Raw genomic sequence first — 16535 nt, forward strand, 5'->3', positions numbered from 1 at the left:
GAAGATTGAGAATCTTGTGATCTTGTGATTGAAGAGATTCCGTGTCCGGCATGTATCCTGTGTGTCCTCAAGCTCCTCGAGCTCTGTCATGGAGAGAGAAGTGCGTAGTGCTCGCATCCCGTCCTCTTTTTATCTGTTCTGTCCCGCTACAAAGTAAGCTCTTTAGGGCAGCCGTTGCATTTCTGCAGTGTAAAGCAGCAAAGTTGGGGTCTCCAACTCTGGATAAACAGAGGGAGGGGGTTAATGCCAGTTGTCACTTGGGGAACAAAACCAAACCCAGAAATGCTAACACTATGATAGCCCAATGTGGTAAAATCATCAGCCCAAATCATTAAGAGTTTCTGTGTGAACCTTCCAAGCTCTGTCTGAAACAGATAGAATCCCCGTTAGCGAGAGGTGTCCCATCTCTTCCGCTCACCCAAAAAACCTTGCCCGTTCACGGACACGGAGGCAAAGGGGAGTACAGTAATGATTACTCAGTGTGTAGCTTAGGAGTGAATGAGGTGGCCGGCAGCCCCGGTGACAGTACGGTATGTCATGGGGTGGCCTTGCAGTTGGTTTTTTTTGGAGGGCTTGTCAGTTAGGTGGCTGGGAAGCTGTGCTGTACTGTAATGCTCCGGTCAGCATGGTTTTTTGACTCTGAAGTTTTTCTTTGTAGAAATAATTTTTTAGAAAGAAAAAATTGCAGTTAGTCATTATGTTTATAGTAGTAATGACTACTTGAAATTATTCTGGCATTTTTTTAAAGAGAAAAAAGTACTTTGGTATTTTTGCTGTGCTGTGGGTAACGGCAAAATTACAGTCTGCCATTCAGCTGTTTATGTTTTCACCCATGTCAGCTAGAGAAGACACACAAAATCCATTCATGTTTTCTGAGCGCTGTTCTAGAACTCTCTTTTACAGGGAGTTGATTACAGCTATCTAAACTCTTGTCATCTTGGAACTGTTCACAGGTGGACATGTGCTTTTTGTTGGGATGTGACTCATTCCACGTTTCTAGGAGAAATCCGCCTGTTTGTCATCTGATAATACTGTAACGTACACTGTGAGGCAGCTAACAGCTGACAGCATTTTTGGAGCAGGTACTTCCAAGGTAGTAGCAGGAGTAAATACCTCATGTCACCTGATGTTAGAATTCGAAGTGCATTATGTGTCAGGGATCACAAAACATACTCTTTTTTTTTCTTTTTTCTTTTTTTCCTGGGAGGTGGTAATCTTCACCAGTAAAATTCAGGACTTCAGCCAGGACTTCTATTTGAAGTGAAGTGTGTTGAGCTTGGAGAAGAAGAAAGCAGGTATTCTTTTTCCCAGCCATGAGCCCTTTAGTTACTTTTAAAACGCTTGTATGTGTGAGAGAGAGTTTGGGAAACATTTTCACATTTCTCCATTTGGTAGCGAGTTGCATGTGTATATTCGTGTGAACTATACATGGTAGTAAACCCACGTGCTGTATGTACAGCAAACCTCAACAGAGGAACATGGGGCATAAATATTGGCTTGGGGGAGGGGAATTAAATAGCCACTTCCAGACTGAACACATGGAATGTTCTGTATGTGTAAAATTCTGAGGAATTTGCACCAGATTGTTACATATAGAAGGATGAGTTAGCCTCGGGTTGAGGGATTAATTTTTATAGCATCAAGTATGGTATAGATTTAAGTCATAAAGTTTGGTATTTGCTGTGCTGCTGACGTGAGCTATGTATTTTGGGAGTGTTTGTAAGGACTGTCCATGGTCCTTCAGGTCTGGGGCATCCTACGTTATAAGCAGGAGTTTGCCCTCTGATAATGCTGTAGGTTATTTTAGGTGTGTATTCTTAAATTCTGCTGGGGGTAAAGAAGTCATGAACTGGGAGCTGCTGCAGGGCAGCAAAGAAACACCGTTAAGAGCAATAAAGCAGCGGGTGAATCGGTTGTGCCCGTCAGATCAGTAACGGAGAGTCTGAACAGTGGCCACAGCTGAGGAGAGCGGGATTGCTGTGCCAGGGTGCACCGCGTGTGGTTCTGGTGATCACCTTCTGCTGGGCTGGTGGCTCCTTCCTCACCCGGGAGATCGCCCGCCACCGCCACGAGGCATTTGGTAATTAAAGACGTGGAGGTGGGAAAAGAAATCAGAACTGGAAGTGAGCCCCCCTCCACAGCTGACAAAGGGGTGGTAAAGCACTGGGCGAGCCGCTCGGTCGCAGCTCCGCACAAGCCAGTCCTGGGAACTGGGACTAACTGGGAGGTAAAGCATGGGGTGAGCTGCTTGGTCGCAGCTCTGCACAAGCCAGTTCTGGGAACTGGGACTAACTGGGAGGGTAAAGCACCGGGTGAGCCACTTGTTGCAGCTCCGCACAAGCCAGTCCTGGGAACTGGGACTAACTGGGAGGGTAAAGCACCGGGTGAGCCTCTTGTCGCAGCTCTGCACAAGCCAGTCCTGGGAACTGGGACTAACTGGGAGGGTAAAGCACCGGGTGAGCCTCTTGTTGCAGCTCCGCACAAGCCAGTCCTGGGAACTGGGACTAACTGGGAGGGTAAAGCACTGGGTGAGCCTCTTGTCGCAGCTCTGCACAAGCCAGTCCTGGGAACTGGGACTAACTGGGAGGTAAAGCACTGGGAACTGGGACTAACTGGGAGGTAAAGCACTGGGAACTGGGACTAACTGGGAGGTAAAGCACTGGGAACTGGGACTAACTGGGAGGTAAAGCACTGGGAACTGGGACTAACTGGGAGGTAAAGCACTGGGAACTGGGACTAACTGGGAGGTAAAGCACTGGGAACTGGGACTAACTGGGAGGTAAAGCACTGGGAACTGGGACTAACTGGGAGGTAAAGCACTGGGAACTGGGACTAACTGGGAGGTAAAGCACTAGGAACTGGGACTAACTGGGAGGTAAAGCACTGGGCGAGCTGCTTGTCGCAGCTCCACACAAGCCAGTCCTGGGAACTGGGACTAACTGGGAGGTAAAGCATGGGGTGAGCTGCTTGTTGCAGCTCTGCACAAGCCAGTCCTAGGAACTGGGACTAACTGGGAGGTAAAGCACTGGGCGAGCTGCTTGTCGCAGCTCCACACAAGCCAGTCCTGGGAACTGGGACTAACTGGGAGGTAAAGCACTGGGAACTGGGACTAACTGGGAGGTAAAGCACTGGGCGAGCTGCTTGTCGCAGCTCCACACAAGCCAGTTCTGGGAACTGGGACTAACTGGGAGGGTAAAGCACCGGGTGAGCCACTTGTTGCAGCTCCGCACAAGCCAGTCCTGGGAACTGGGACTAACTGGGAGGGTAAAGCACCGGGTGAGCCTCTTGTCGCAGCTCTGCACAAGCCAGTCCTGGGAACTGGGACTAACTGGGAGGGTAAAGCACCGGGTGAGCCTCTTGTTGCAGCTCCGCACAAGCCAGTCCTGGGAACTGGGACTAACTGGGAGGGTAAAGCACTGGGTGAGCCTCTTGTCGCAGCTCTGCACAAGCCAGTCCTGGGAACTGGGACTAACTGGGAGGGTAAAGCACTGGGTGAGCCTCTTGTCGCAGCTCTGCACAAGCCAGTCCTGGGAACTGGGACTAACTGGGAGGTAAAGCACTGGGAACTGGGACTAACTGGGAGGTAAAGCACTGGGAACTGGGACTAACTGGGAGGTAAAGCACTGGGAACTGGGACTAACTGGGAGGTAAAGCACTGGGAACTGGGACTAACTGGGAGGTAAAGCACTGGGAACTGGGACTAACTGGGAGGTAAAGCACTGGGAACTGGGACTAACTGGGAGGTAAAGCACTGGGAACTGGGACTAACTGGGAGGTAAAGCACTGGGCGAGCTGCTTGTCGCAGCTCCACACAAGCCAGTCCTGGGAACTGGGACTAACTGGGAGGTAAAGCACTGGGAACTGGGACTAACTGGGAGGTAAAGCACTAGGAACTGGGACTAACTGGGAGGTAAAGCACTGGGCGAGCTGCTTGTCGCAGCTCTGCACCTGGGCTGGTCCCGCCAGGCCCTCGCAGCGGAGCAGGGGGCTGCGTGCTGGCTGCCGGCCGATGGTTCCCGGGCGGGCGACGTTCCCGCTCCGGCTTGTGCTCTGCCAGGCTCCAGCGAGCCCAGAATCGGCCCCTCCTGTTTTTTTACCGTTGGCATTTTCTGGGTTCCTCGGGAGCCCTTTGGCGACTCCTCCGGGCCGGGGCCCAGCGGAGCGAGCAGCGGTTTTCCCGGGAAGGGACCGGCTCCCTCCCAGCCGTTGGTGTTTCCATATTTCCCAGCGCTGCGCGGCCGTTACCCGCAGGCCAGGCTTCGCGCCCGCCCCAGTTTGCGGGGCCATCTTACTGGTGTCGCCGCCCGGCTGCTGCGCCGGTGCGGGGCGGAGGGGGAGCCGCGCAGCCGGGCCACGTGTGCTGCGGGGCCAGGATCCCCGGCTCCCTCCCCGGCCGGGCGCGTGGGGGGATCCCAGCGTTACCCCCGCCGGTGCCGCCCGGTTGGTGCAGCTGCCGCCGGGGGGGTGGGGGGAGGGGGGCACCCCCCGCCTTTTGTCCGCCGCTGCCGCGGGGCGCTGGCGCCGCCCTCCCTCCTCCCGGCGGCGGCCGCGGGTCCGGCTGCCACGTCCCAGGCGGGCCGGGGGCGGGGCGGGCGGGGGCGGGACGAGCGGCGGGGCCCAATGGCGGGCCGGGGGCGGGGCGGGCGGCGGGGGCGGGGCGGGCGGCGCGGCCCAATGGCGGGCCGGGCGGCGGGCCTGCGCCATGGGCCCGGGCCGCGGGGGGCGGGCGGCGCGGCCCCGGCGCGCAGAGCCAGCGCGGCCGCGGACGGGGGCGCACCATGTGCGGTAAGGGCCGGGCGGCGCGGCCCGCCGGGGGAACCGGGCGGTGCATGGCGGGGCCTGGGGGGGGCGGGGGGCTGGGCTGCCCGGCCCTGCTCCCTCCGCCGTGCCGGGCGGCAGCGCTAGGCCGGCCCCTGGGGCACCCCCGGAACCGGGGTGGAAAAACGGGGCCGGCCCCTTCGGCCGCGCCGAGGAGGGGCCCCGGCGCCGTTATCTGGGGATGTCATCACCCGGCCGGCGGCCCGCGTACGGTTCCCCGGGGGAGGCATCTTGTAACGCGTTAATAACTTGCAAGGGCGAATTGGCCCGCAGTTAGCGTCGCTGTGGCCGGGCCGTGCAAAGGCCGGCACCCGGCGCTACCGGTGGGTCCGGGCTGAGCGGCGGCGGTGCGGAGCGTGGCGGCAGCCCAGACCCGTGCCGGGTGGGCTGTAGGTGCCTGTAGGCTGTGGCTTTCCAAAGCAGCCAAGTGACACGGGAGCCTCTGCCCAGGGAGCATCAGGAACACGCACCTTCCAGGGAAGGATGCGGCTTCACCGCTGGGAACGCAGCTCCGGGCATGGCAGCGCAACCACTCCCACTTCTACAGGGAAACTCTTGTCTGTTTTTATTATCTTTTTTTAGGCGTTAGAACTCCTGATGTGGATGCTCGTACATCGATGCAAGTTTATGCAGTGTAGGTCTTGAGGCAGGCGGGTAAATGGGTTTAAACCCAGCGTCGAAGTGTCGGTTGCGGGGTGGTGCAGCAGCTCATCTCCACCCGTGTCCCGGCGGAGCATCCCTGCCTTGAGCACATGCCTTGGGTGCGCTGGAGCACGAGACAGCGAGGCTTGTTCCCCAGGGTCACTTTGGTACTTTGCACTCCCGTTTGTCACGTTAGTACGATTACTTACCTCATCGTTTGGATGCAGCAGTAGAAATCATCCTTTCTTTTTCTCTTTCTCTTCCTTTCTGTCACGTTGGCTCCATGTCTTTCCATGGAAATTTACACAACAGTGACTCTTCTTATTTGTCTTTCCATGTTTCCTCCTTTGTTTTTTTTCTGTATTTTTATGTGCGAAATTAAAAGGGCGCTGTAAGCAAGACTGGGTTTTATATTTGCTATGCAAATTGCCGTATTCCATTGTTTTTGTGAGACTGAAGTGGCACCACCTTCAAATTGTCAAGTCTGTGGAGCGCTACAAAGAGGTGATCCGAAATTCATGCTTCAGCTTACGTTTAACACTATGTTAATTGGCGTTAAAAGTACAAAGTGGAGCGAAGCTAAGAATAGAAGGGATAATTATGGTTATAAATAGCTTGCTGCAAGAATAGGGATGGTTTTGGTGCCTTGTGCTTGCCTTATGTGAGGTCCAGGGTGTGAACTGTGTGATATTAACATTCTGCTCTTTGTCTTTTTAATTGCAATAAGCCCTGAAAATGCTGTGGGAGTTACTCGGTTGCATTCAAGATTTAATGTGTTTCTCCCCTTTTTGATAGAAGCAAAGTTCTTCTCGGATGTTGAAACATTTGATGGAATGGTGAGAAGGGCATTAAGCATTACTGGCTCTGTTATTGTGTCCTGTTCTGGGAGCCAGAGGTAGATCCTACAGCGAGAAACGAGAAGAAGAGAGCATTAACTGAGCACATTAATACAGCAAAATGAGCCTTGGAAGTTGAGGAGCTTCTGAGCGCAGGAAGTGTGTGGCCGAAGGCAGTTAAAGGTTTCTGTAGGGAACAGGAGGGGGACTGTTTGGAGTCTGAGGGTGCTACCACGTGAACTCTTGTGACTTGTGGTTAAGTGCCATTGGCAGAAACCAAGGAACACAGCCTCCTGTGCTGCGGCCGTTCGCAGTCCGGCTGGCGAGCACAAGGCAAAAGGAGCGGTGGGCTCTGCTCACGGTGGGAAACACGAGTCGCAGTGGCAGGTTGGGCATTTTTCCATACAGCACCGGTAGACTCCAGCAAAGGAGCAAGGTGAACAACCTGAGGTGTTGTTCTCTGAGATTGCCCTGCAAGTGTCATATGTAGGCAGAGCTGGCTTGTGATGCTCCGAGTACTTACGCTAACAAGGCTTAACTGGCTCCCCTAGCTGAAGTGGTGAGTATCTTGGAGCAGACGGCTCTGATTTCTCGTACCGTGCCCTGCAAAAGGTCTGAGTAGCCATGTTACACAGTGTTGTAGTGAGAGCTGTGTGGACCTGGTTGCTTGTACGAACCCTCAGACAACATTTTGTAATAGAATCGTAAGTCAGGATATAGATTGCTTCAACTTGCCACGCTGTCTGGTGGTTACGTGGTCTGCATTCAGATTTTTATCCAGTTCAGCTCACATAGAAAGGTACTTACGAAGATGAGCCTTTTTTAAAACAAGGTGACAGTGCTGCTGCTGTTACCTGAGTTCCTCCGTGACAGCTTCAGGGCTGGAATTACCAACATGGTGTTTTCAGCATACTGGTGATCTGATGTTCAGGTGTACGTGTATAGGATCTTGCAAGATCCCATGATCTGGTGTGCTCGTACCACTTGACAGGTTATGGAAAGCAACCTCGAAGTTCAGTTCCTTGATGCCTAGCATAAATAACGGGCCTGCTGTGTCTGTGTGCTGGGGTTTTGGTTTTGACAGTGTTACGGGAAAAATAGGGTTTGTTCCTCGTGTGTGTTACAGACTTGCAGTTTAAAGACCTAGCCAGGTATAAATTACATGTGGTTTGGTCTGAATGCACCAAACCAGTTCAATGGCATCTATGAAATAGTTTGGAAAACAGGTTTTTCAAGGTAGCTTGATAGACTGTTCCGTAAATAAGTAAACCTGTTGTATGCCGTGACTTTTTAAACCATGAAAAGGGACTGGAGAATTTTATTCCTGTGTTACTGGCGATTGCTGAAGATAAAAACAGGTTTAAGAAAGACTCAGGTTTCAAGTGTTGGGGTTGCACGGACATCAGTGGGGTCTGCCAGACTCAGGTTTCCAGTGTTGGGGTTGCACGGACATCAGCGGGGCTGCCCTCCTGCCTGCTGAAACACCGTGTGTATGCCTGGGCGCACCTTCTGTGCAGCACGGGGTGGTGGCTCTTGCCCAGAGTGAGTCCCTGTTTACTCCAGACAGGAGAAACCCGGCCCTCCTTAGCTGAAGAGGTGTGTGCCTGGGCAGTAGAAGCATCCAGTGGACAAATGTGGTTCTCCACCGGGTGGGTGTTCCTCTGCAGTGCTTTTCTCCCAGCGCAATTCAATTGACGGATCGAATGCAAACCCCCATATGCAGCTTGCAGACGTCGTACTGACAAGTCTGCTTGTTTCTGACCTTTTTCTGACCAAGACTCAGCCGTGTTTTGGTACGTCGGGGCTGGCACGGTGTTCTGCATCAGCCAGCCAGCCGCCTGGGCAGCGGGTCGCACAGCCTGGCCAGTGGGTTTGATGCATCGGTTCTGCGACTTTGTTCTGCACGATGATTGCTGTCTGGGTTAGAACTTGCCTGGTGTCTCCCCTGCTGTAGTTGGAAGAAGAATATTTTTATTGCTTTTCCTAGACCGTAATGTAGATTATGTATGTGGTATTTAGGAGCCTGCATCTAATTTGTTGAAGACTTGAGGCCTAATAATCATCGCGAGGATAAAGGGTTCTTTACAATTGCCAAGTGGATATGCTGATAACATCGTCTGTTGAAATGGTGTTAACAGTATACGGTATGGTATAAAGGAATTTGTAAATCCAACAGTAAACCTAGCCTGAAGGCTTTCCTGCTTGTGTAGAAGGATTAGCAGAAGCTGTTCCTGAGTAACTTCACGTATTCAGGATGCTGGAGAAGACCATTTATTCTTACCTGGAAGCAGTGATTCACTTCATTTGCCTGTGAACTTACCAGGAAATAAGGGAACGTGAGCACCGAAAAGGTCACAGGAGATTGAAGCTCTCAGAAAAAGTGTTTTGGTGACACTCGGCAACAGAAATACTGAACGTGCATTTGGTGAAAATGCTCTTCTGGTAAAGTCTGTCAGCTGTCTGCCGTGAAGTCTTCAAGGCGGCCCAGTTTGTGCTTAATTATTTAAAATGTTTTCTAAAGAGCGCTGAGTTTCACAAGAGCTGAATACCTGTTCTGGTGGTTCACCAGGTAAGGATTTTAAGACAAACCTGCAAGAAAGGATACGTTTTGTGTTCTACAGTATATTGTTCAAGTTATTTTACTTAAAAGCAATACATACCAGGCTGTCTGTGATGGCGAGTCTTAGTGCGATTCAAGAACCGTACGATAAGCTGACGTGCTTTGAACAACTTCTCAGTCTGTTTGTACAAAGTCCTGCGTCAAGCTACTAGTTGAAATGTTTTATTATGTTGTAAAGCGTGACTGCTGTTCTAATCCTGAAGTATATTAGTGTATTCCAGACAGGGGTATTGTGTTTTCTGAGCCTGTCAGATATAAATTCCCACAGTGTGCTTGCTGCTGTCTTATTTTAGCTGGGAATTCACAATTGCAGATGGTGCTGGACTAGAAGGAAGTTCACAGGGTGGTTTTTTTTTTTGTTTTTTTTTTTTTTTGTTTGTTTGTTTCACATAGGATGTTTCACCTTGAACAATGCCAGCTCAAGGCTTGTCCAGGTGGTGTAATTAAACGTCGTTCGTATATCCTGGTTTTCTGTAACACCACCTGTTTCTGGCGTGTTCTGGAGCGTGAGTTACAGAGGGCAGGTGCGGCGTTATTATTGAAGAACACTTGGAGTTGAATGGTGTGTAAATGTGTAAGTTGAGCTGAAACTGAAATTCCTCTTTTCAGGTCTGCTAGGGACCCGAAATTCGCGGGTTTCAGGGTCGGTTTCAGGGATGTTCTGTTTTGGACTTCAAGTTTTGCACATTTTCAGCACATGGTGTCTAGGCTGGCAAGGGGGGATGAGCTGGTGGTGCACCAGATGGGACCCCGATGGAAATTTGCTAGATTTGCGTGGGAATTCCATCAAAACCAACATGTTTCCATTGACTGTTGTAATTTAAATGAATTGTCACTTTGAAGGAAAAATTGGCGCTTTTGTGACAGTGCTCCTCACGGAAGCCTTCAAGCAGCTGTAAAGATCTGTGCAGTTGATATCTTTTCATTTTCTAAATCGTGGAGATTGATTTGAATGTAAGCACAGGGAGGGAGGGAGCAAGGCTTTAACCAGACATTGCGATTTGGAGAAAAACACATCTCGGAGGGTGGGGAAGAAAGGTCTTTTGTGGCCTAAACTGTGCGGTAGGGTTGTGTGCTGCGTTCCACCTTGGGGAAGGCTATGTTTTGTAGCTGAATGAAGTGATCCTTTGTTCAGCTTTTGAGTAAAAAAAGAGGTTTATTTTCCTAAAGGGCCTTGCGTCCTGCTGGGACGTATCACCTGAGCGCCCCTCGCCTCGGCACCGCCGCGTTCCTTGCCGTACATTTACACGGACAGGACCGAAGGCTTGAAGTCTAATTCTAGAACAGAATTAATCTGCGGAGCCCGTGTTGGTGGCTGCTGGGAGAAATAAACATTTTTTTTCAGAAATAACACTTAGATCAGTGAAGCATAACAAGTGTTTGGGTCTTTTTTTTTTTTTTTCTCATCAGTGTTTCTGTTGAGGACAGTGGAATTGTGCTTAAAAGATGGAAGTGATTAAGAGATGTGATTGCTCATATATTCCTGAATAATCCAATAGTTAGGGTAGAGCCAGTAAAAATGCTGTTTTCTAAATGTGGATTGAAATTTTCTCCGGCTATGACGAATCGTATCATTATGGGATGTTTGAAAAGAGAAAATGAAATGCATTTGAAAATGTTTCCGGTAAATGAAACTGTTATTTATACATAATTCATTGTGATCAAGTGTCATAAATGGGTGAAAAGCCTTCAGATATTTGTTTTTAGCTTGTACATTAGTAAGTCATGTGTTTAGGAGGACTTGTGTTCATTTTCAGCCGCCTTATTGTCCCTTTTTTTACTTTAATTATGCATAATTTTTACATATTATTTTTCCTTCATTTTTTCCTGTTTTCTCAAAGGTTTTTCAAACCTGCTTGTCTTACTTGCCTGATCGTTCCTAAAATGTGTCGATCGCAGGTGAGTTCTTAGAATTTTATTTTCATAGTGGTGTCTCTATTATCACTCCAGGTATTTTCCTCTGGAGATCTAAAAGCTGAGCTGAATCAAACCTGAATCTCCCAGTGTTTACAGGGTTGAGTTTTTTTTAGGAGCATGTCCACGTAGTTCACAGCGTTGATACTGTATTTGCATTTCTTTTACTTGGCTTGTTTTTCATAGTTTCTGTGTTTTCTGATGAGAAGCACTGAATTCTTTGGTTTTGTTTTGGTTTTGGTTTTTTTTTGTATTCTTAGATTCCTATTTTTTTCACAGCCCTTGTGAATGATCTTAATAAAATTGGGCTGTGATTAATAGATTATTTTTTTTTTTTTTTCAAGGCCTGAGACAAATGCCAAGTTGGCTCCTTTCTAGATAGATGTTTTCTGTTTGTTTACAGTATGTGTGGAAATAAACAGTGCCGATTTTCAGTCTCGTTCCAGATGAGCCGTCCTTTCCCGGAGGAAGCCACTGTCCGCCCTGTGCCCATTCAGTACGTGGTGTTTTGTGGTACACTGCTGGCAGCTGTGATCTGTTTCAAGGAGTCAAGTTTTGGGTTGTTGGGTGGTTTGTTTTTTTTTTTTTTTTCAGTTCAGGTGTGACTGAGCTTGTTAAAATGTGCAGAGAAAACCAACTTTTCAAGCCACTGTCTGATCTGAATTCCGATTTAACAAGGTGATGTCCGAAGTCAGCCCTGCCTTGAGGGACATAGTTTGGGTTTTAAGCCTTTTTTGTTTTGTTTTGTTTGTTGCTGGGTTTTTTTGTTCAAAATAAGTTGCAATCCTTGCGCCAGAAGCAGGATGGAGGCTAAAGTGATCAACTCACATTTGCAAAACTATTTTATGTAAAGAAACCGACTTTCTGCTTAATAATTGTGCCCATCTATGGAGTTAGACTTCTTTTTCACATGGAAGACTTGGATTTTCGTGGCCTTGCTGGGGCTCCAGGCGTGTGGTTTCCCGGTGTCCCCCTGCCCCTCTGGGCTGCGCCCGTGTCACCAGTTACAGATGTGCTGGGGGGACGGGGCTCTGTGCTCTCTGCGTTGGGCTCCCCAGTCCACCTCGATGGAAAATACCCTCATTTAAAATGCCGTGTCGCAGCCTGGAAAGCAGCTGGGTGTTTGTAGCGGTGTGCCCGGTGGCGTTACAGGGGCGATGCCCGGTGTCCCTGGGGCGCAGGGGAGGGCCACCTCCACGTCCCCGTGGCAGCTGCTCTTTAAACCTGCTTCTCTTAACTTGCCTGATCGTTCCTAAAACGTGTCGATCGCAGGTGGGTTCTTAGAATTTTTATTTTCGTAGCGGTGTCTCCATTATCGCTCCAGGTGTTTTCCTCTGGAGATCTAAAAGCTGAGCTGAATCAACCCCGAATCCCCCAGTGTTTACAGGGGAGGCCTGGAGATGCTGGTGGGTGGCCAAGGGGGGGTGTGAGGTGGGGGGCAGGCTGCTTACAATAACCCTGCTGTCCTGTTTGTGCTGCGTCCCCCCACCTTTCCTACAGCCCTCCTTTCTTCTCCCTTCTTGGTGCGTCCCCATCGCTCCTGCGCGGGTCCCCAGGTCCTTCCCCAAGCTTTGCAGTGGCTTTCACCCTTCGCGTGCCAGCTTGACAGCCTGTCCCGTTTTCGCCCCCCGTTGGCTCAGCACGATGCCCTGCGGGAGAAGGGCTCCCCAGTGCTCCCGTCAACGCGGCTCTTGTGCCTCTCGCGCTGCTGCCGTTTGCTGCCGAGAACTTCAGGGACCCTCTTGCCACGGCCAGCCTGGCGTGCGAGCTCCAGAGCACCTTAACGCTCGTCCTTGGCCCCTGTTTGCTCAAAAGAGCATATCCCGCTTTTTGGGTGGCCTTTGGTGGTGTGCCGTGGTGGTGGAACAACTTACCGGGTGGCTGTATACTGGGTGGGACTGGTTACGCCAGAGCGAGGTGGCCAATGCCGCCGAGGGGGCTGTGGGGATGGGGGAGGTGGTTCGGCCGGGTGAGGGGCTGCCCGTGCTGCCGGAGAGCTTTGGGTGGGAAGGGGTGGGAAGCGCCTGCTTCCGAGGTACGGAGAGAGGTTTCAGCTCCGAAATTATTTGGCTAATTCGGGAAAACGTATGCGGCGTTCACGTTTCCGTCATTACTCGTGGTGGTTATAATTACGCCTTCTGGAGCAGCTGTACCTTGGGTGCCGTGGTGGGTGGCTTTGGGGAAAAGGGAGATGGCAGGAGCCGCTGGAACCTTTCCGAAGACATCTCGTGTGCTTGTTTTCTCTGCTTTGTGGCAGAACACTTGTTGTTTTTTTGTGTGATGCCGGCACTCCGCTGAGCACCTGTTTGGGAAGTTTCTGGTAAATACGGAGAGAGGGGCTCTTCCAGCTGCCTGCTAGTGAGGCAGCCTGCCTTGTGCTCCCCTTGCGAGACCTGGAAGTCATTTAAAGGACTTCAGGCATCCAGGATCTAGCCGAAATGTGCCGTCCTTCAGCCGGGATGACATCTACTTGGAGCCGGTTCACTTGTAAACAGGGAGGCTGCTGTTTGCCTGAAGAATGTGGTTTTTAGAAACAGAGCGAACTAAGTATCTCAAATTGGAAAACTTTTTTTTTTTTTTTTTTTCCCCAGAAGGGTTGGGAGGAGGGTTTGGAGATTGACAGCGCGGGGGAAGTATCCTTCAGAGGAGGCTTTGGAGATAGAGCAGAGGTTGTTAACTGCTGCCGGTGTTTATCTGTTGAACTGTTGAGCTGTGAGTTGCCAGGTTTGCGGAGCTGGACCTCGCTGTCTCGGTGTCGTTACTGGAGCAAATGCCATCAGGAGATGGCAGCAGCAGCCCTGGCTGCAGGCTTGGGGTGGGGTGTTAGGAGCAACAGAAGTGAAACTGCACATTTTTGTAAACTTGGTCCTGATAGTCTTGCAGGTGGTTATCAGAAAAGGCTTTGGGTTTTGCGGAAATGAAGGCAGAAGCTAAAGAAACCAATGGAAAAGCTCTTCCCCCCCCCCCCCCCCCCTTTTTTTTTTTTTTTTTTTTTTTTTTTTTTTTTTTCCTTTTTTCTTTTTTTTTTCTTCATCTGCCTGCGTGGTTTCAGAGGGAGGAACAACAGGACGTGCACCTAATTCTTTCTAGCAACACAGAAGAAAATAAGTGAGACGTGGTGTGCTCTTTTTGCAGCAGAACTGCAGGGAGGTGTAATTTCTGGTGCTTTGGGAATGGGAGGGTGAAGCTGGTGAACAAACTTGTCCCGAGACCCGTAGCCAAAGTCCGTGGGAAAGGGAGAAGAGTGGGAAAATGTCAGAATGTTACATGGCTGCACACGACCTCGTTGTCCCCGCTCAGGGTAAAAAGTCACTTGTGAATGTTTCAGCACTTTGCTGTGTGGTATTCGGTGCATCCATCAAGTCTGAGTAGCCCACGTTTCTACTTTACAAAATAAATTAAGACATCAAAAGGCTTTGAATAATTTAATTCCAACACGCGAGCAGCTGAAGAATGCAGTTTTTCAAATGTTCTTTAAAATAAAGTGTGGATGAGCAAAGATGGAGCAAAGATAGAGGTTCCAAAAATCATCTTGGGAGTAAAACCGTTCACAGGAATAGAAGCTGGGAGCTGTGAGGCCGGCTGTGTGGCAGTGCTATCAGGAAGGAATTAAAGATTCGGGATGCCTTTAAAAGGATTTTGTTTTTCTGTGCGTGCAACAGAACGCCATTCTCCTCCAGAGGTTTTGGCGAAGTTTCTCGAATGACAAACCTTGAATTACTGGTCACATATATGGATGTCTGCGTGAAACCCGTCTGCCTTTTATTCCGTGCAGACATTTTTCTCCTTGGAAATGTTAGACAGGGCGAAACGGTGGATTTCAAGTACAGATATTTCTAGCATGCAGCGAATGTCTTCTCACGCTGCTGCTTCCCGACGGCACCAAAGGAAATCTTTCTGAAATAGAGCCATAGTTGGTATTAGAAATCTAGGAATTTGTGTGTCCCCATCACTGCTTAAAAATAGAAGCAATAATTTATCTTCCTTTGCAACCTACAGGAAAAATAGCTCTCATTAGTTTGAGGGTGTTTGCATGAGTTAAATGACTTTTTTTTTTTTTTTTTTTTTTTTCTTAGTCTGTGGGAGGAACTTAGAGAAAGCTGTTCAAGGAAGAATTCCTTTTAAAGATGGTTCTTCAGCATGCAAAGCTCAGTGTTACTGCACCTTGAATTTTTCATCTGCAGTGATTAGTTTCCCATCCCCTGCATTGTCTCCTGACAGCTCCTTCTGTCCTGCAGGTCCAGCTCCCGCGGAAATTCTTTCTCCCATCGCGCCCAGGCTTATTATTTTCCTGTTTGGTTGCTTTCAGTGTCACCAGAAAGATGCTGGCGTTTTGTCGTTAGTTTTGATCTCTTCAGTGTTGGTGGCACCTTCTCCATTGGACCTCAGGCGGGATCAGGAATTGCTGTGGACGTGGCGGTACCTTCCTGCAGGGTGGCCTCAGTACGAGGGGCAGTCTGAGGATTCGTTACGTGCGCGTACCGTGTGGATGGCACGTACGGAGTTTCCTCAGCTGTGATTTTGTTTAAAGCTCTGCTCTTTTCCCCCCGTACAGGCATCTTTGCTTACCTGAACTACCATGTTCCCCGGACAAGAAGGGAGATCCTGGAGACCCTCATCAAAGGGCTCCAGCGGCTGGAGTACAGAGGCTATGATTCTGCAGGTAGCTCGCTCTGAGCAAGTGATTATTTTTTTGAATTTTGGCTTGTAAATGATGATTTTTGTGGTGCGTTTGTGAATGGTGTTTCCGCTGTCTTTTACTTTTGAAGGCTGAAACACAAATTGGATGTGCCTGTGGTCATGTGGTCAGAGGTTTGGGTTAACTTTCAGGATCCAGATTTCTATAAACGTTCCTGATGCCTGTTACCTAAGGCTTTAAAATACCTACAAGATGACGAAGGGAAAACTCACCTCTGACCTAAGGGGTTTCTTGCCTTTATTTGGAGGGTCGGCTGTTGGGAGAAAGGGCACTGTGGGGAAAAAAAGATAATAATTCGGCAGTATTTGTTTATATAAGATACTGTAATACCCCTTCTGCACTTCACACTCTTTCTTCGTGTTCTGTGGTGGTGCTTAGGTGTGGGAATCGATGGTGGAAATGACAAGGACTGGGAAGCTAACGCTTGCAAAATCCAGCTTATCAAACAGAAGGGGAAAGTGAAGGCTCTGGATGAAGAGGTTCACAGTACGTATTTTATTTCCCTTTTGTTCTTGGCCTCCTCTCTTTCCTTGAAATGTCCTCTGACCTCATTTGTGTTTTGAATATCAGCTGGCTTACCCAGAAACACTGTCTTTCCAAATAACTCGTCTATAAAGCACCTGAGATGTAAACGCTCGTGTGCTGTGAAGAACCCAGTGATCCTGTGGGTGTTGTCATGGAGTTACAGAGAAGTCCTGATTTCTCAAGACAAAATGAATCACATCCTGTTAAAGTTAAATAGACGTGAAATACAGTTTAGGAAACAGACCAAAAAAAAAACAAAACCAAAACCCCCAAACAAAAATACTCCTTAAGCTGGATAAAGGGGAATATCTGGCAGATAATTATCAGAGACCTAGAGCTTGGGCAAAAAGAGAAATTCTCTAATGACTTCACCAGTTGAATTTTGAATTTTCATATGTAATGCTTGTCCCAGCTAAAGCTGTCCATCCGAGTGGCGATGGGCGATGCAGCTGGCTTCAGGAAAGCACTGATGTATGTGTGC

General features: G+C 49.5%; 1 protein-coding gene across 5 annotated transcripts in view; it reads left to right on the forward strand.

The window, feature by feature from the left end:
- Window positions 1-17: 17 nt before the first annotated feature.
- Window positions 18-16535, forward strand: part of GFPT1 (glutamine--fructose-6-phosphate transaminase 1) — a 49220-nt gene continuing 32702 nt past the window's right edge. Inside the window, exons 1-5 of one of the 5 annotated variants that reach the window (XM_080370123.1) lie at window positions 18-153; window positions 954-1093; window positions 1208-1295; window positions 15386-15493; window positions 15908-16015. Coding sequence is in view for 3 of the 5 variants with exons in the window: in XM_080370122.1 (XP_080226248.1) it covers window positions 14873-15068; window positions 15386-15493; window positions 15908-16015 (412 nt within the window). In the remaining 2 variants the exon portion in view is untranslated. Of the gene's footprint in view, window positions 154-437; window positions 1094-1207; window positions 1296-4667; window positions 4786-13660; window positions 15069-15385; window positions 15494-15907; window positions 16016-16535 lie in introns of those variants that run through there. The other 4 variants (XM_080370124.1, XM_080370121.1, XM_080370120.1 and 1 more) reach the window with 4 other exon arrangements.

This window comes from Falco punctatus (assembly GCF_963210335.1).
Source record: "Falco punctatus genome assembly, chromosome: 20".
Classification (NCBI taxonomy): domain Eukaryota; kingdom Metazoa; phylum Chordata; class Aves; order Falconiformes; family Falconidae; genus Falco; species Falco punctatus.